Below are 20,787 nucleotides of genomic sequence, written 5' to 3'. Positions count from 1 at the left end.
ATTTGCCGCAGTTGCCTGGTCGCCTGGCTCTTCACAGGTCACCGCTTGGAGCCTTCCTGCCGGTTTGCCAGCAGGTCGACTCTTCCCCTTTCTTGAGATCGGCTAGGGTGGCGGCAGAGGAGGTTCGTGGCTGCCCTGGGTCATTCTCCAAGGATTGCTGACCTGCGTGGTGCTGGGAGCAATTGGAGCTTGCACTGGAAGGTGTTTCAATTCTATTCAGGCTTGGCTGGCCTTGCTTCCCTCCTGCCTTCAGTGTCTCTACTCTTGAGCGCTTCGGCCCAATATTCCACAGCTGTGAAGATGGTGAGTAGTTTTTCCATGCCTACAGCAGTTAATCCCCAGCACATCAGCCATATTAAACTGGGCCCCTGAAGATTCAGAGCAGCCAGGCCCTTCCACCAGGATGTTTTCCAGACAAGCTGGCAAGGCAGCCCAGGAGGCCATCAGGGGGAACAAGCCCTACTCCAGGCAGGGGTCTAAGCAGGGCTTAGGCCTAGACAAGGACACCCTTCACCATCAGAAGGCCTTAGAGAAGCAGTTTTGCAAGGCCCAACAGCAGGCCCAGGCCTCCAGGCCAGTTTCCCCAGAGGCCCAGTCCAGACATGGGCATTCCATATCTGAGAGTGAGGATGAGGGGCAGGAGTTTCCCCCCACTGCTTCCCTTGCCATGGTGGGTTCTCCAGGGCCTTCAATGGCTGACCAGGCCGACCTCTTTGCATGTTCCTTGGATCCTGAGGAGGAATCAGTTCCTGTGGGTCCTCTCGCACCCCAGCAGCCAGTCATTCAACTTCCTTCCAGGGCTCGCCCTGCGGAGGATTGGGGCCCCGATCTCTCATGGAGATGCAGTATGTCATTGCTAGAGCCATTTCCCAAGGAATAGAGGCAGGCATGCTGCAGTGGGCCAAGCATCCATGCAAGTCCCATCCACACCCGGCCCAGGATCCCTCTCAGGAGACCCATCGATCACAGTCTCCCCACTCCTCTCTGATCAGCGAGGATTCGGACTGGGAGGAGAACAGTCTCCCTAGACCAGAGCCTGAATTCTCAGGGGATGAGGGGGCTGTTCTTGACAAACCTGCATTTACGGGTTTATTTAAGCATGTCCATTTCAAGACTAATTTGAACAAGGCTAAGGCCTTGACCCACTTGGGTTCTACCCCACCAGCTCAAGCGGCTCCTGATCCTGCAGACCTTACTGAAGGGCTGAAGGAACTGGAACTTCGAGAAATTGTTCCTCAATGTTGTGCAGAAAAATGGGCGCAACCGGGCATTTCTCTCCCCCCCCCAACACTTCATTTGATGCCCTACCCCCTCATGTCCAATCAAGAAAGCTCTCATGGAACAAGAGATCCTTCATCTCAGGGACATCAGGGTTTTATTCCATTCTATTCCCCTCCCAAAGAATTCCAGGGATTGGAGGGGAATTCTAGACTTAAAAAAGCTAAACCACCACATAGCTTACAGGAGGTTCAAGATGCAGTCCCTCCAGTCAATCTTGGGCTGCATCAGGCCAGGGGATCTACTAATATCCATAGATCTCAGAGAGGCATACCTCCATGTCCCTATTCGCAAGGCCCACCGCAAGTTCCTGAGATTCTTTTATGCAGGCCACCACTACCTGTATAGAGCCTTGCTGTTCGGCCTGTCATCGGCCCCCAGAACGTTTACGAAGATCCTTGCAGCAGTGATGGCCTTCCTCAGATCCTGTCCAGTGCGACTCCATTGCTACCTGGACGACATTCTCATCCAATTGTGCTGCCAACAAGCGACGCAAGACCTGTATTACACAATGAGAATCCTTCAAGACCACAGGTTCTCATCAACTTGAAAAAAAGTCATCTAGAGCCAACAACCAGCTGCAGCACCTTGGCGCCATCATCGACACCATGAGCTGTCAGGTCTCCCTGTCACCGGAGTGGATGGCAAGCATCAAGGAACGGGTTCTGCAGTTGCAGCAGTCTTCTCAAGCCAAGATTGTGCAGTTGTCCCAGCTCTTAGGAAAAAGGATATCCTTCCTATCCATTGTGCCTTGAGCGAGGCTTCATTCTCAGCGCCTCTAGTGGTACCTCCTACCTTACCAGAGGACCAACAAGAGCAGCTCTCCGGCTTTAGTTCCAGTCTCACCGAGGATACGCCATGCTCTCAAATGGTGGCTGTTTCCTGCCCTGGCGAAGGGCACCCTCTTCAAGGAGCTAGACTGCCTCACCATCACGATGGATGTCAGCCTCTTTGGCTGGGGAGCTCACCTCAACAACCAAATCATGCAAGGCAGGTGATTGACTGCTGAGGCAACACACAGCATCAATTGGCTGGAGTTGAGGACGGTGATTCATTTCCACAACAGCATCCAGGGACATCATGTGATGGTTCTTATGGACAATGTGGTGACAAAGGCAGACATAAACCGCCAGGGGGATATGCAATCCAGATCCATGATGGCAGAGGCCGAATACCTGGGGAGGTGGGCAGAAAGACCTGTGCTCGATTCAGGTGGAGCACATCTACGGGGTAAACAACATCCAAGCAGATTGGCTGAGCAGGGCCACAGTTGACCTATTTGCTACCCCGGAGAACATGCACATTCCCAGGTTCTTTGCCAGGTTTCAAACCCCGCAAGCTGAGGGGGTCAACGCTCTTCACTGTCTGTGGCCATTGGGACTCCTATATGAGTTTCCACCATTGCCTCTTCTCCCCAGGATGATTCGGAAGATCCTGTTGGAGGGAGCGGAGGTCCTGCTTGTGGCACCTTTCTGGCCCAGAAGAACTTGGTTCGCCGACCTGGTGAGTCTCTCCATCAACCCACCTTGGCAGATTCCCCAACATGAGGTCTCTCTCAGCTAGGGGGCGCTTCAACATCCAGAGCCCCAGTGGCTACAACTAGCCATCTGGCCCTTGAGAGTAGTGCACTCCTGAGTAGGGGCAGACTCTCCATCAAGGTCATTCACACCATTCAGGCATCCAGACAGCCTTCCACGACCAGGATATACGACACCACCTGGAGGTCTTTCGACAACTGGTGCACAGCTCATAGCGTGAAGGTGACCTTCGCTACAGTTCCACAAATATTGGACTATTTGCAACTGGACAGGTGATCCTCTGACTGGACCCGAGATCAACTCCTGGTTCCACCTGGCCCAGGAGTTCATCCTTCCAAATTTCTGTCCACATCCCAAACATCCTGAAGAGAAAAGGTTGCACATGCTCGATGTTTGTAGGATGCTCCGTAAGTACATCAAGCGCACGGCTGCGTTCTGAATCACTATTCGTATCTTTTCAACCTGCATCCCAAGGCCACAAAGTTTCCTCTCCTACCATCGGGCGTTGGCTGCGGGCATGCATTACCTTCGCCCACCATCTCCAGTCTAAACTGGTGCCACGACATATCACTGCACATTCTACGAGAAGCGCCACCATCACAGCGGCCTGGGTGACCCAGGCACTGATAAAGGAGATTTGCAGGGTGGCAACTTGGACTTCCTTGTGTCTTTGGAACTACACATTGAACAAATTTGCTTCTGCGGAGGGGGCATTTGGGAGATGAGTCCTTCAGGGTATTCATACCAGTGGAGAGATCCTGGACTCGACAGTTTCCCGCCCTAGTGACATTTAGCTTGGGTATGTCCCACGCTTGGACTCTCCAAGCAGCGCCCAGAAAACGACCCTTCAGGTAAGCCAATTCTCATTTCCTTCTTCCCAGTCTCCATGCATCCTATTTCCGTCCTGTCCTGTGAACAAAGCATATAGATGGGCCCAGGATCTGGGTCTGCCTGGAAAATGGAGCACAAAGAAGCTTCTGGCTCCTATGTGAAAGAAGAAATTATTGACACCTGCCTTATTTCATGTATTATATGTACCATTTTTTGCCCACCATCCAAATAGGTGGCGAAATAGTGCAAATTCCACCTTAGAATAATGTCTTTTTTTGTTCTCTTTAACTACCAGCAAAATAGCTCACCTGGTATTTTTTTGTGGTTGAAGTTGCTTATAACTCATTTCATGCCTTCATTCTGATGTTGTTTTTCAAACTACATTAACAATTATCATCCTCAAATGCTTCCCAGCCCTCATCCATTCAAGAGACCTCTCATTTTCCTTAGGACCTACATAACTGTCTAAAAAAGCTGAATGCGTCTAGCCATATGGAAAGTGCATCCAGTTTTTCACCGTAAGTGTCTGATCCTGGAAGGTCTGCTGGGCTTCCTATTTGCCAGGCCCACCCGAATCTGGCATGGTGCATCTATTTTTTTTAACAGGAGGATAGACTAGAATATTTGATTTACTGAACTTTCTTTTTAAAAACCAAAATGCATATGAGAACCAACAGAGGTATGTACCTGCATACCTCACATCTTTTTCAACTGTTAATTTGCAATACTCTTACTAGCATAAATAAGCTACCCAATTGGCTGAGCAGTTTTGACTCACTGAAAGAGGAGACTTGTTTGAGGGGAAACAATTGTGTGAGAGCAGAAACTGGTTTATTCAGCTTACTTTCTTTAGATACTGTACTGGTTTTAATTCTATGCTGGCCAGAGTATATTTTGAGCTGGAACAGCTTTAGAAATTGGAATTGTAAAAATAAATACATAAATTTACATTTTAATAAATATTAAATTAAAAGCACTACTGAAAACAGTGTCAGTGAGGAAAAAATCAGAAGATAGCAGAAGAAACATGTGCAGCTGCACATAACTCTGAAAATCTGAACATTACATAACAGGAGGGGGAAAAGGGATAGGCATCACGAAAGAATATATAGCTAACCCAGAAGGATAGAGATGGTGTCAAAAAGTTGAGGATGAACAACTATAAAATTTTTCAGATGTGTTCAGAATTTAAAAAGAAACAGATCATCTGCTGAATAAAAATATGTAACTAAAAGAGATGCAGCTCTTATTTTTGTTTAGTATTCTCTGAAAATAGCATATATTCCAAAATGTGGCTGAGAAGACTAGGATTAAAAGACAAAATCAATCAATTAATTAAAATATTTATGTAGCCATCCATCTTATATCAGACACTGGGCAGTTCCCGTCCAACAACTAAAACAACATAAATGATAAGAGCCAAGATGACGCAGTGGTTAGAGTGCAGTACTGCAGGCTACTACAGCTGACTGCTAGCTGCAGTTCAGCAGTTCAAACCTCAACAGCTCAAGGTTGACTCAGCCTTCCATCCTTCCAAGGTGGGTAAAATGAGGACCCAGATTGTTGGGGGCAATATGCTGACTCTGTAAACCGCTTAGAGAGGGCTGTAAAGCACTATGAAACAGTATATAAATCTAAGTGCTATTGCTATAAAACATTATACATACTTATATCTATTAACACTCACACACTTTAAACTAAGCTTTCACCTGCAGTCCCATCTTCAAATCTACTAAACCGTAGCACCTTATCCCAATGTTGTTGTGGTTTTTTTTTTGGGGGGGGGGACCAGGTCTTAAGTGGTTTTCAGAAAGCTAGGAGAGTAGGTGCTTGCCAAACTTCAGGGGAAGGATGTTCCTTAGGCCAGGGTCTGCCACATAAAAGACACGCTTCTTAGATCTCACAAGGTAGTAATGTTTCAGCAAAGGGACCAGAAGCACACCTCTGATCTGGCCCTGTACCATGTAGGGCTTTAAAGGTAATAACCAGCCCAGAAGGAAACGGGGGGCCAGGACAGTTGTACAACAGAGATATTATATGGATAAACCTAGGTGCACCCATCACTGCCATGTGTTGCTGCATTATGGACTAGTTGTAGCTTCCAGGTGGTCTTCAAGGACATCCGCATCTAGAGCACATTGCAATAATCCAAACAAAGTGACCAAGGCATGAGTGACTGTGAACAAAGCTTTCCAATCTAGGAAAGAGTGCAAAGAGATGCACCAGACAAATCTGTGTAAAGCCCCTCTCCCAGTCACAACTGCCATTTGAGTGGTATACATTTAGGAAGACCTCCAGATTGCACCCACTCAGTCTGAGGGAGTCCCACCCAATCCAGAATCATGAAATATTATCTGGGCTTGGAGGACCTAGAGCCCTCTCTGCAAGCACACCAGTTGTTGCCCCAGCCCAGCTCCACCGTGCATGTGCACAAGCCTCCCACTGGCCACTGGTCTTCGGGTCTCTGCCCTGCATGCACGGGGGGGGGGGTGCTCGCATTGCATTTTGGAGCCTCACGTGGCACCCCCAAGCCCCGTTTTGGGTTCCTGGTTGATGCAGGAGGCCTTCCAGGCCCAAAACGGAATGGGGGTGCCACGCAAGGTCCCCATTTTGAGCCTGGAAAGCCTCCTGCACCAACCTGGAAGCAAAAAATGGATGGGAGGGTGGGCTGCATGCGTGGGTGTGTGGGTGAACGCACATTGCATTATGGGTCCTTTCGGCATTCTGCTTGAGCAAAGGGTTGGACTAGAAGACTACAATGTCCCTTCCAGCTCCATTCTGATTGACCTAAATGTGGAGTTTAAAATTAGTGGGTGTCATCAGCTCATGATGATTCCGCACCCCGTCCAGATTGAAGCCTAAAATGGGACAACAACAGTTTTTTTCTGTGTTATAAAATAATAGAAAGGATTTATAAAATAAGAACAATCTTGCATCAGAACCTGGAAATTTCTAAAGCGGGTCTTAATCCAATTGTTTTCAGAATACTAATCAGTATGGCAATTTTTAGACGTTAGAATGGATTTGTCAAGAACAAATCTTGTTACAGTAGCAATATCTCATATCTTTTTGATCAAATAAATTTCTTAGATTACAGGATCAAATAAGTGGCTTAGTAATTGTGGGAATGCTATAAATGAAAAGCATCTTGGTTACAGCTCAGAAAGAACTCCAGCAAACTAGGTAAATGTGGGCTAGAACACATAACAATTAGATGTATATATAAAATGACAACAAAAAGCGTAATTAAAGAGCATTTATAAATGCTAATTCATCTAACTGGAAAAAAAGTATTGTGAACAGAGTCCAGGACTATGTTCTTTAGCATCTTTATTAATCACATGGATAATGAGATGAACTGAATGTACATCACACTTGCAAATGCTAAAATTTGGATGAAATAGCAAATATATGAAAAACAAAATAAGATGCAAATGAACTTCATAAGTTAGAGAAGCGAGCTAAATGAAACTTATCATTATCCTGATATTTGTATAAAAATTTATCATTGTTTCATTTTTTTCTTATTGGGGTAAAATGATGGAAAATTGGAATGTATACAGTATGTAACTGTATTATAACTTTATTATTTTTTGTTTAATTCAATGTCTACTTTAAATGCTCTCATTTAGATATGCATTTCCTAAACTGAGGCAGTGGTTAATGCTACACATTTGATTAAGTGAATTCTTCTTGTAAACTTACCTAATTAGGTGAAGCCCAATCCACAATATCTGCTGTCACTAGGCTCTGTCTTGTTTCAGTAGGGCGGCTTATCTTCACACGTCATTATCTCTTGTATTCATTTACTCCACATCCAGAAGATGCCCATTTAAGTAGATTTTCACTGCAGCCTGTGCACAGGAGCTATTTTAGATTCTAGTTTTCACTGTATATTTTATTTTTTATTTTTAAAAAGCCACCTTTTTCCTCTGTGATTTACACATGAACCTTTTAAGAATGATTCTCCAAAGCCTCGTAAACTTCTCAAAAGACAAAGATTGTCCACATAGCAGGAACAGCATAAATCAGAGAAACAGAAAAGTAAACAAAATAATGAAAAAAAAGGTGAGAATGAAAACAGCTTTTTTTCATTGTTGTGATGCTCTCACAATGATTCTTATATTTGTGGGGTGGTTTGCAATTATTATGTACTACAGACACAGTAATGTTTTTATGTTTAGAAATTTACTGTTTGTACATGAGTTTGTTTTCACTTGCATATTTACATTTTGTGCTTGATTTTTTTTTACTTAATATTTTTAGAATATTGTTACAATCGCATTGTCTTGTAGATACTAGCTTACAAATTAAAAATTATGTAACAAATATTGATAAGGGCAGCAGAGATTTTTGAAAAATAGCATTTTTCTACATTCCCCTCATATTTATAATATTCCATAATTAAAAGCATTCTGCTTGTAAGACAGGTTTTTGCTGTTGTTTCTTAGAAAATGGATTTTTGGAGGCTTTAATATCTGTATGTGAATATTTAGTAGAACATTCATTTTTCTACTATTTGGGATCCTTTATTTATTGCATATCTGGAGAATTCTCTGGTGGCCTTGACATCTGTATATTATTTTAGTGATTGCCTCCTGGTACTTTACAAAGAATAAAGGTGCAAAACAATTGTTAGTATTTTTTAACTGACAAATATCTGTCAAGTTGAAAAATAATGCACTATTTTGCAATGAGCAAGAGGCTATTGTATAGTCAAGATAGTTTTAGAAGGTTAGTTTAGTCTGACCTTGCAATTGTAATTTACAAAGTCATGCCTTAGGTTATTTTTATTAACAACAGTTAAATGCTGTTGCATTTCCTGAATTTGTAGATGAAACAATAAATTTGAATTGTCTAGTGTACTCATTAAATCTTAAAATGTATGTCTAAAAATTTTGATGCAGTCTCATGACACATTTCAGAGCCACTCTTCATATCATTTATAAACATACACTTAAGAGCATTTTACATGATCATGCTTGTACAATTGTTCTTAATTAATTATTTGTACTTCATATTCTCTGTTGCCTACATTTTGTAAGTCTGAGTCTATAAATTGCAACTAGACACTTCTAGTTACCTCTTCCTCTCTTTTAGCAAAACTGCTGCTGTTGCTGCAGGAAAAAAGAGAGTTAAATAGGTTGTATGCTTCAGCAGACTATAATTTTATTGAAATACATTCAATAGCAGACGTAATTGTTCACAAACAGTTCTTGTGATCAAAAAATTACATTGTTTTATCATTTTGGTGGTGCAGTGGTTAGAATGCAGTACTGCAGGCTGCCAGCAGTACTCACTGGTTCAAGGTTGACTCAGCTTTCTATCCTTCTGAGGAAATGAGAACCCAGATTGTTGGGGGCAATATGCTAACTCTGTAAACTGCTTAGAGAGGACTGTAAAACAATGTGAAGTGGTATATAAATCTAAGTACTATTGCTATTTCCTAGGAAGAAGAAATTATATGAGGTTGCCTAGTATAATAGGTAAATAAATTTGTTTAGGTTCATCTTCTTAAAATATTTTTTTTAATGTTGGATGTGTTATCTTACATTTTGTCAGCTTAATTGTAAGGCACATTTTTTTAATAATAGGTCATTATAAAAGCCCCTGGTCATCTGCAGATGCAATAAGAGCAAAGAAATAAATGCACTTCACTGCTCTTACTTTCACAAGTTAAGTCCTAATAAAGGCTCTTACATGCTTGGTTGACTTCATCCATCCTCTTCTTCCAACAATTCTCTAGGTGTTTCTTGTATTGTTTCATTTTCTGGAGCTCTGCCATAAACTGGGGGCCCTATGGGATCCATGATCACAGAGTCCATATAGGTGTGATCCTATCCCAAGGCCCTTGTGTGCTCATTCCAGCCTGCAAGCAAGGCTGAAGCCAAATCATGCACCAGAATCTTAGGAATAACCCCAAGTTCCCTTTGAAACCAATGTTCTTTTATTAGTGGTTATAATGTTACTGGATGAGAGCTAGGGAGTAGATTTATTCCATTCATTCTTTAGATCCAACCACATTTATCTAAGGTCTCATTTATTGCAATTTAACAATATAAGCTATAATAAAAACTATATTAAGGCTTCTTGATTCAATGGGATGCACTGCTTAAATTGGTACTTGATTGAAAATCAGATGTATTGTTTTTGCTGACTTATATTCTGATTACCAGTCTGTGAGCATAACATTTTTTTATTTATTTCCAGTCTACTGTAATCAGATATAACATATCACCAGAACATGATTATTTTAAATGGGAGTAATTTCTTGTATTAACTCTGTTGATCTTTAGGCGTATCTTTATTCTGTTTCATTTTTCAGTGAATATTTGCCGAATTTTATAAAGGATCCTTGTTCTGTGGTTTAAAAACAGGACAGTGCACCAAATTATACAGATCAGATTGCATGATTGAAAGATTTTTGATCTACATTGTACAGCGGTTTCCTGTTTTTCAGATGATATTGACAGTGTTCCTGAGCAATAATGAACAAATTTTGACTGAAGTGCCAATTACTCCTGAAACAACCTGTCGAGATGTGGTGGAATTTTGCAAAGAACCTGGTGAAGGTAGCTGCCATCTTTCTGAAGTGTGGCGTGGAAATGGTAAGCAATACTTTGGTATTCCATGTTTATCTATGCTGCATTATGTCAAGCATTATCATTTATCAACTGGTTTTCGACAACAGTTTAAAAGAAACATTACTATGTGACTGCACATTATCCACAGTTTAGGCTGAAACTATATATTTTTTCCAGAGAAGGGGGGATTCTTGAAAAATTCCAATGAAAAATCAGCAGATTAATACAATTGATAGTGTTTCATTTACAATTATATCTTTTTAATAATGAATTACAGCATAAATCAATCAAAAACCTATTCATATATGTGTTATATTTACTACCGTATTTTTTGGAGTATAAGACGTACCTTTTTGCCTCAAAAGACTCTGAAAATCTGGGTGCGTCTTATACACTGAATACAGCATTTTTTTGCCTCCCAAAACCCGACCCTCTTCACCAAACTGGCCGTGCATTGCCTTTAGGAGGCTTTCAGAGTGCTCCTGGGGGCTGGAGAGGGTAGAAATGAGCGAAAAACAGGCCGGTTTTTGCTTAATTTTGCCTCCAGCCCCAGGAGCAGTCTACAAGCCTCCTAAAAGCTACACATACCCTTTTTTCACAAATATGGGCTGTTGTTTGCTCATTTTTGGCCTCCCCCACTCCCCAGGAGCACTCTACAAGCCTCCTAAAGGCTATTCATGCCCTTTTGGGGGGGGGAAATTGACCCGTTTTTGTGGAAAATGGGCCATTTTTTGGATGTCTGCAGAGTGCAAAAACTTTTTTTTTTAAATTTGCCTCTTCAAAATCTGGGTTGGTCTTATACTGCTGTGCGTCTTATACTCTGAAAAATATGGTAATTAGAATTCACATATTTAAATCCACTTTGAAAATGAGAGCTTCAACTATTGAATAGTTAGCAGTATAAAAAGTCTGAAAAATAAATTAATCTACAGTAAATACCACAGAGCTTAAGAACTGCAATGCTTAAGAACTAGGGAGAACAGATACCTTTTTAAAAGCCCCCAAAAGGAAACAGGTGGGTGCAATTAACTTCCCCCAGTTATTTTATGTAAATCTTAGGTTCTGTAAAAGACAAATGGAACTCTACAGTATTTTACTAATTACATCCTTCTCTTTAAACTTTCACAGTATGCTATTCAGTCTAGCACAATATCATTGCTGTAGATAGCATGCTTTTAGTGTGAACCTGAATAGAGTTAAATGTGCATATTTAGCCTTAATAGAATTCTGATGGGATATTCTGAATGGAAGAGGTTTCTGCCCGTTTATTCTTAGTAAAAGGTAAAAAAAAGATGATATGATTATCTTGATTATCATAAATTAGCAGTGGGTAAATATAGTAAACTGCCATGATCCTTTAAAAAGTGGTAAAGAACAAATAAAAAAATATTTAGGAATTAAGAAACAAAAGGATATTACGTTTTAGTGACATTCTCTTTGCTGCTTAGTACTATGTCATATTTTTACCAACAACTTGTTTTGTCAGATAGCAAAATAGAGATGTATCCCCTTGGCTTTTGTGTGAGGCTGATAGGTTATGTGGAATATGGTAGCTTGCAAATTGTTTCAGTGTAATTGTTTCTAGAGTGATAGTGACTAAAGCCCTATTTATTATAAGTTTGGTTGCAAAATATGAGATCCATTACTGTAGGGGGTAGTTGTTAACAGTGTTATGAGTAATACCAACACTGAGGTATTAATCCTTCATCATTATTGTTCTAACATATTGAGTTGTGAAAGAGTAAAATACTTATGGCATTCAGAAGGTCACTGGATGACTGTGAGCCAGCTATTCCCTTTTACTCCAACCTATCACACATGATGCTTATAATGGGCAAAAAGTGGACGAGAGTGTTGTATACACTACCTTGAGCTCCTGAATGAAAAGGTAGGATATAAATCTAATGAATAAGTAATATTTTAAATATATAAACGTGGTCACGACTCACACGAAAGTACAGTCTTGTGCAAACTACAATCCAGTTAAGCACTACTGACATTATTTTTAGAGATTATATAATTTCAATTTGTGAACTTTTTTAAAAAGATTGCTCTGTAATTGGGAGGAAGAAAGATTTAGGTTATCTATTGGAACCCTAGAATATTGTAATTTTGATGGGGAAATGACAGGAAATTAAAACATATATCTTATTTTATATACTTGTTTACCCTTATTTTAAGTAAACTGCCAGTGAAGTGCTCTAATGAGTGATTTTTGATTCTGTATTCAGAACGACACATACCCTTTGATCATATGATGTATGACCATCTACAAAAATGGGGACCTCGTAGAGAAGAAGTGAAATTTTTTCTCAGACATGAAGAATCCCCAACAGAAAGCAACGAACAGGGTACTCTTTTATTCTATAATCTTTGTTGCTGTATCATGGATATAATTTTTATGTGCCCCAACTTTTTTCAGTTTAAATTAAATCTGCCAGCATAGTGATAAAGTAGTGTTGGTGATTTTTAACTACTGTAACTCTAGGTAAATGTTATTTACAAGTATTTCTATAGATAATGATCCTTAAAGGTATGCTTCCTATCCTTTTGTATGAGAAAAGGGCAAACATTCGTATATATAGTGATGCGAGATACTGATGAAAAATTACAATAAACATTTGTTTCTAGTTATTGCAGCTGAAGGTGGTGAAACCAGTTTTTGAACCTAAGGGGAAATTGATTTATTAATTATACGTGTTGTACCTATTCAGTTGTCTGACGTAAACAGCAATTGGATCATTTTCAATCTAAGGTTACTTAAATTCTTAGATTATGTTTTCACATTGTATGATGGATGATTTAGTTTATGAAATATGTGAAACAAATATCAAATATTAGTGTTATTTCACTACTCATTCAATTTATACATTAAACTTATAATAATATTCAGTGGCAAAGATAAGAGAATTCAAAATACTACAATGCATTTTCCTATAATTGTAAAATTAATTTTAATTCTTATAAGTTAATTCTTAGTTTTTAAATGTGGAAAACTTGGAGTGAATGCTTTAAATGAAAATAATCCATCTTGTATTAACTACTGTGAAACAATATCAGGATTTACTAATGCTTGAAAATAATAGTTAAAATATTTAGGTTTGCTCTGACATTTTCCTTTTCAAACAAATCTTGTGGGTTTGTAAAAAATCTCTCACTCTTTTTGGGACTGGACATTGTACATTGATGCATTCTATATTTAGAATCTTATTTTGCCACCTGATACCTTTTGCTCACAGTATAATTATAGGTCTAAAACACTACATATAATCCTGATTTAAACTTGTTTAGTCTACCTCCTAAGGATGCTTACTGTATCTAAAAGCTTTTTCATTTTGTTTTCAGTTGCCTGCTTGTGGATTTTCAGTACTTTTAGTACTTTTAGGCCCTAGACGAGCTAATTTCTATCTCAGTGACATGTTTTACTTAAAAGCAGCTAGGATTTTCTGTTTCTTTCTTACTTATAAAAAGGAAGTGAGAAGCAGAACTTTTTAAATATATAGATAAAAGCCTTCATTTTGCTTTAGGGGATAAGGGCAAATTTAGACATCAAAGGTAAGTAGGAATGAGTGTGTTCTTCTGGAAATTATACACTACACACGCTACCTTTAAAAATCCAATACTAAGACTGAAGATTTAAGAATAACTGAAGAAATAAGTTTTAAGACTTTAAGTGTGCTTTTATAAAAATAATAATAATAATAAGACACTACTTGAAAGGAAAAAGAATAAAAAGAATAGCTAATAAGATCAAAGGTCAAATAGTTATGAAGCTAGGGTCCATTTCAAAATATTTAACTTACTTGAACACTGAAACTGTTCAGTCAACTGTTCAAACTGTTCAGCAAACACAAAATCCTCTAGGGCTGCCCCCTTTGACATATAACAGTAGTATATTTCCAGTATATTTCCATCAGTCTGAGGATTTAAATCAAGCATTACAAAATCAGCAATACTATTAAGCAAACTCAAAAATTAGTAAGTGCTTTTCAAGCTTGATTTAATATATTAAGGAAGAGCTCTTAATTTGAAAGAGATGTGGTGTACTCTGTATAAAGGTAGAGCTTGTATATCAATTTAGAATGGAAATCCTTCTCTGCACCCAACATATTTGGATATCATACCAGAAATAAAGAAAAATAAGAACCAGTCTTGTATCTGTTACTACTAGAATTAAAAGTCATCTATAATTTCCCCCCTGAAGCTTATTATTAATTTATTGTCATTGTTCTGCTCCCTAAATTTCGAGGGGTCCTTGATGCCCTCTGAGATTGGTTGTGTTCTTGCAGATGTTTCATTACCCAAACTAAGTATCATCATTAGAGTTAGTTACCTAGTCAGGACACAGATGATGTTACCTAGTTTGGATAATGAACCATGTTCAAGGAAACAACTAAGCTCAGAGAACAACAAGGACTCCTCATTTCAACCCTAAACTACAAATATTTTCCTTTATTAGTCTCTTAGATTTTAATCCATGAGTATTTACTTACCTGTGATGAGCAGCCAATAAGTTTAATAAATAGATAAATAAAAATTGTTTCCTTTTAATTTGTGCTGTGTTTCATCTTCTTTGCAGTTGTGTTTTTAAAGCTTTTATTCTTAACTCATATATAAGTTAACGTATTTCTTATTTCTATTCATTCTTCTTTTCAACACTATCATTAAGTCAACCACTCCCAGTATTATTACAGAACAAGGAGCTGCAACTTTTATCAGATTTGTTGTTCATTTTGTGTTCAATCTACATTCATTCAACACCCATTCATGTTTGACTTTATATTTTCTTGTTTAAGTACCCATTATTCCCATTTCATTTAACTTTTATGTGTTTTCTGACATAGGCAACTTTCAAGTTTGTTTATCATAACCCTTGTGCACAACAAGTTTTTCTTCTTTCTACAATAATTATTCACAACATACTATATAACTAAATGATGCACTTCAGTGTCAGAACCATTTCTCATACATTTATTCACAAATACATTAAACAAAAAGACATAATAGAGGCCACAAAAGACTCAAAAATAAGCACCACAGCCACCTGTGCCTGGAATCACAACTGTTGCCACACTTGAAACTCAAGAGGCACATTTCAGAGAGGGCACCTCCCCCGCCCCCAATTGCCCATCCAGGTATTGATGATTCAAACCAGGTTGGTTCTCTCATCCACAATGAGCTTTTTGCAGGTCAACCTAGCCTTACATAGCAACAGCTGGAGGCCTGAACCACCAAAGCTTTGGAAACCAGGACTTGGGGTTGAGCACGGGGGGGGGGGGGTCAGAACACAGGTTACTGGTATTAAACAATGGGGCTGCCTTCTCCAAGAGAGCCCTGTCCCTTGCTATATCGCCCCATGCCATAATGATTGCAATGCTCTCCCCTACCATCTCTCCTCTCTTCCTGTTTTGCTTCCTTTCCCAATCCCAGTTCCCATCCTTAAGGCACTGGAAGCCATCCACATCCAATCTAAGCAATCAAGATAGATTCTGGCTCAGGTTCTGGCACTCACTGCATTTAAGAGCAACAAAGATGATTAAGGGGACTGGAGGCTAAAACATATGAGGAACGGTTGCAGGAACTGGGTATGTCTAGTTTAATGAAAAGAAGGTCTAGGGGAGACATAGCAGTGTTCCAATATCTCAGGGGTTGCCACAAAGAAGAGGGAGTCAAACTATTCTGCAAAGCACCTGAGGGCAGAACAAGAAACAATGGATGGAAACTAATCAAGGAGAGAAGCAACTTAGAACTGAGGAGAAATTTCCTGATAGTTAGATCAATTAATCAGTGAAACAGCTTGCCTCCAGAAGTTGTGAATGCCCCAACACTGGAAGTCTTTAAAAAGATGTTGGATAGCCATTTGTCTGAAATGGTATAAGGTTTCCTGCCGAGGCAGGGGGTTGGACTAGAAGATCTCCAAGGTCCCTTCCAACTCTGCTTGTATTGTACCTGACCAGGCCCTCCATCCAATCATCTTACCTATGCCTTCCTTCTCACAACTCTTGTATCCTAAACCAAACTTTCCTCTTTTACTCCCCTACACTCTGTCCCCTAGTCTGATCTAAGCAGCAGAGAAGCCACCCCCAAAAAAGAACTGGAAGGAAGGAGCCCCAGCATTTTCCTGTCTGCCATATGAGGGTAGCGAGACAAATAGGCATACAGGTGGTCTTCAACAAGCCCCAACTCCAGTTGTCAAAACTTTTAAAGCCACTGGTCCATAAAAATGTTCTTAATTTGTACGCCAGCAACTTCAGTCCCAGGTACTCCTGGACAGGCAAGGGAATCCACTGAAATTGCTTTATATATGGCCTCTTGAGCAGCAGTTCCCAACACTGGAAGTCTTTAAGAAGATGTTGATAGCCATTTGTCTGAAATGGTATAACTGTCCTCCCACAGCTCCACTGCCTTCTTCCTTCTCTTGCTCCTGCTGCCATGAAACATTTGGCCACATGAACTCTCTACTCCAGAGGGTTCATGGAGTTCTACTCCAGGAAACTGGTTCCTGGTATCCCTCCAGTTCCATGAAGAGAGGTTTTTCTGTGGACTGAAGGGCTTTGCATGCTGCCTGCATCCTGAGGATGGGGCTTTGCTTGTTTGTGCAGCCCAGTTTCTGGCATGCCGCAGACCAGGGATTGGAGACCCCCCCCCCACTCTACTCCACTGGGTTCTCCACTGAACAGACTCCCTAGCCATGATCACATCCTTATACTGTGCCAGTTGAGCCTGTGTTTATATTCACTGGGGCAGAAGACCCAAGATGGACTCTAAGGTGCTAGTTATTTCTGCTCATTCTGCTGTGTTGCTGCATCCTCTGGCGTCAGTTCCACAGTTAGAGCACAGGCAGCTGATCCACCACTGAGATTCTCTTCATGCTCACCAAGGAACTTCCACAGTGGAGGTGTCACCCACCCCCCTGACCCAGTCTCACTTGGTTGCCACCCAGGAAAATATCAACAGGGCTCCACTGGTTTTCCAACCTCTGATCCATTGCCACCGTGCCAACTCCCATTTCTTAATTAAAAAAATTATCAGAATTTGCATTTAAACAAAATTAAAGTATGGCTATTTAACAGCTTTCTGTGCGCCTTTGGCGTTTAGTCATGCCAGCCACATGACCATGGAGACGTCTTCAGACAGCGCTGGCTCTTTGACTTTGAAACAGAGATGAGCACCGCCCCCTAGAGTCAGGAACAACTAGCACATATATGTGAGGGGAACCTTTACCTTTACTATTTAGATCAGCAGCTTGTTTTTATAATCTTAGCCATACTGTTACTCTTCATGGAGAAATAGCAATTGTGGAAAGCAAGTTGATACATGGAAAAGATTGGGCAGTGATACTCCACAGTGGCTGGTAGAAGTTCAAGCTTAATAAAGTTTTGACATTCTCTTCTGTGAATAAAATGGTATGATGGCAATTAGTGTTGTTTACAAATAGGTAGGCAGATAGTCCTCCACTTATGATCACAATTAAGCCCAAAATCTATGTTGCTAATCAAGGCAGTTGCCCCATTTTATGATTTTTTTTTGCCACAGTTGTTAAGTGGATCACTGAAATTGTTAAGTAAATAACACAATTGTTAAGTGAATCTGACTTTGCTTGTGAGAAGGTCACATAAGGATCATATGACCATGACACTGCAATCGATATAAATATATGCCAGTTGCCAAGCATACCAAATTTTAATCACGTGAGCATGGGGATGCTGCAACAGTTACAAGTGTGAAAACATTCAAAAGTCACTTATCCCAGTGCTATTGTAACTTAGAACAATCACTAAATGAATTGTTGTTAAATCAAGGATTACCTGTAGCTGAAATTAGCAGCAGCAGTAGCAGATAGTTTTTGTGGAAAGGGTATAGTGAGCAAATATTTTACCTTTTTATCACCTTAGCTATATAACAGTGGAAAACAACGTAATTAGAACTGAGGTAATGTCAATTTCTGTGGCATTTTAGTTGTTATTGAACTGAGGTTCTACTCAGATATAGAAAAGCAAACCTCTGTACAACTAAAATTTTGCTGTTCAAATTAACACACAAGGTTGCCCTTTATATTTAACTTGTCTAAACATTTACTAATGCTAAAATAAGTATTAAACAGAGAACCTAAATGTTATAATTGTGTTTTTCCCAGGACGTCAGACTCAAAATCATAGAAATGGAATCTCTATACCTGTGGAGAAACGTACAGAAAATGGGGTATGTGACAAATTGCCTATTAACAGTATATGTATTTTCAAGTTGATTTGTATTTTTAAACCTGGAATTTTGGCATCCTCAGGCGATTTTTCATAGCTAAGACAGAAATAAACAAAGTAACATAAAATAACAACCAACATTTTGCAAGGGTGCAATATCTTGTGTGATTTTGGTAACTTTACTTCTGCAATCTTCTGTAGTTTAATGTGAGAATACCAGAATCTCACATGTCTTCATTGGAATTTAAAAACAACAACAACATTAGGATTAATTAGTCTATCTCGACAAGTTGTGCCTATTTTGGCATTCTCAGATAATATATTTCAAAATTTCTAAAACACATTTTAAAGTAAAATATTTTACATAGCTTTCCCCAAGGCAAACAATTTTACATTTTACAAATTTGGCAAGGATTTCTTTTATAAAATTTATGACAGTTGACGGCATACCTTTTTCCCCCCTCCTGAATTTAACATTTTAAAAAACAGTTTGATATGGAATATTTTTAAGAATTTAACCCTCTGATATTTCTATTATACACAAAAAAAGTTTTAAAAATATGTTATATATTCCAAAACTGTGTTATTTTGCAACAATTTACCGATAGTAGTAATGTAGCCTTAGAAAAAAAATTAAACTGTGTTTTTTAAATATTCAGTGTCAGTGTTTACAATTTCACAAAGCTTCAATGCAGCTGTTATGATTGTGTGGTATCTTCTTGTATTGAATACTATCTTGGAAATAAATACCACATATCTGCCATTGTTGTTAGTACATAGAATGAAATACTTGCAGTATTCTTATATATTATATAAAAGAGCTTTATATAATCATATTAGCATCCCATTTCCCACAATAGACAGCTTTTAAGCAAATGCATGAACTCAGTATTTGCTAAAACCTGTTTGGGTTGTTTCTATTCTTACTCTTTAAAAAGCAATTTTTTTTAGAAAATTTAAGATAGCTATTTTATTTCAGTGATAAATGTTTACTTCAGCTATCTAACGCCAGTGGACTCTGGATAGCATAGAACCGTGATGGCGAACCTATAGCACGTGGAGCCATTTGTTAGGGCACACAAGGGGTTGCCCTGTCAACTCCAGTGCACATGTGCTGGCCAGCTGACTTCAGCCTTCATTTTTGGCCATTTTTCACCCTCCATTTTTGGCCATTTTTCACCCTCCATTTTTGGCCATTTTTCACCCTTCTGGAGACTTCTGAAGTCTCCGGGGGGGGGGGAGGCCATTTTTGCCCTCCCCAGGCTCCTAGAAAGCCTCTGGAGCCTGGGAAGGGTTAAAAACCGATCCATCATATGCCAAAACCGGGAGGGAGGGATCCCGTGCATAGAGTTATGGGTGTGGACATACCCATGCATGACCCCCCTGCGCTCCCCCCGCTTTTGGCAATAGCAAAAAGGTTAGCCATCACTGGCATAGAATTTTTTTTAAAAAATCAGTAAAAGCATTTAAAAACTTAAAACCACACAGACGTACAAGCAGTAAAAGTTTCTATTCTGCATTGTTTGTGTTTTGAAATTTAAACCCATAGTCAAGTGTAAAAATGGAACGAGCTTAAACTTGTCCATTGACTATGAAAAGGACAATGCATTGAGTTAATTAGACTTGACAGCTGATGTGATCTTGTCATGATTAGGCTTTTCACTGCTAGCAAAATCCACTAGACTTTTTCATTCATTGATTTGCAATGAATGCCAGGGGCAGTTTTTCATATTGAAGAAGGATTTGGATAAGAGAAGGGGACTTTTGATTTTGATCAAAGAAGATACAAAGCCACCTGAGATTTATTAGATCTACACAAACTGAGGATGAGAGCTTATTTCTTATGAGATTTGGGAGTTATTGACCAACTTAGCTTGTGAATAATATTTTTGTAGCTCATTGGTTTTACTATTAATATTAACAATACACATTTGATTATTGTTTCAGTAATCATAGTTAGCTATGAAAATAAACAGTGAAATAAAAGAAATGGTACTACAAGCATTATTATATTTACATTTGGCAATTGTACAAATTTCTTATGAAACACTGTCAACAGTTTAGCTGAAAAAGAAATAATGTTGTAATGAAAATGTGTGAGGCAAATAAATGCTTTTTGATGCCTGTAGCATTAAATTTAATCACGTGCTGTTTTGAATGTCTGTTTTTTGAGGTTGAGCCACCTTCATAAACATTGCGTTAACCACAAAGTTGGAAAAACAAAAATAAAGTAAAGCCGATGGTATTTCAGAATCTTTTAATGAGCCTTAATCATAGCAGGTTAGAGCATATCACACTGGCATGGCTTTGTTTCCTCTTTAAACATCCAGAAAAATCCAGTTTCGCAAGTCACAA

General features: G+C 39.4%; 1 protein-coding gene across 3 annotated transcripts in view; it reads left to right on the top strand.

Annotated features, from left to right (window-relative positions):
• The window catches only part of PPP1R13B (protein phosphatase 1 regulatory subunit 13B), a 61,100-nt gene that overhangs the window by 13,982 nt on the left and 26,331 nt on the right, over positions 1-20,787 (top strand). The window contains exons 1-4 of one of the 3 annotated variants that reach the window (XM_014072918.2): positions 7,507-7,715; positions 10,108-10,255; positions 12,463-12,582; positions 18,369-18,433. In XM_014072918.2, the coding sequence (XP_013928393.2) occupies positions 7,593-7,715; positions 10,108-10,255; positions 12,463-12,582; positions 18,369-18,433 (456 nt within the window). In that variant the 5' untranslated portion in view covers positions 7,507-7,592. Of the gene's footprint in view, positions 1-7,506; positions 7,716-10,107; positions 10,256-12,462; positions 12,583-18,368; positions 18,434-20,787 lie in introns of those variants that run through there. The other 2 variants (XM_087726970.1, XM_087726976.1) reach the window with 2 other exon arrangements.

The sequence above is a fragment of the Thamnophis sirtalis genome, unplaced genomic scaffold (genome assembly GCF_051295495.1).
Source record: "Thamnophis sirtalis isolate CommonGarterSnake01/CBP01778 unplaced genomic scaffold, rThaSir2_p1.2 scaffold_1, whole genome shotgun sequence".
In the NCBI taxonomy this organism is placed as follows: Eukaryota; Metazoa; Chordata; class Lepidosauria; order Squamata; family Natricidae; genus Thamnophis; species Thamnophis sirtalis.
The sequence above is the reverse complement of the archived record's forward strand: the minus strand, read 5'-3'. Positions and strand labels throughout refer to the sequence as shown.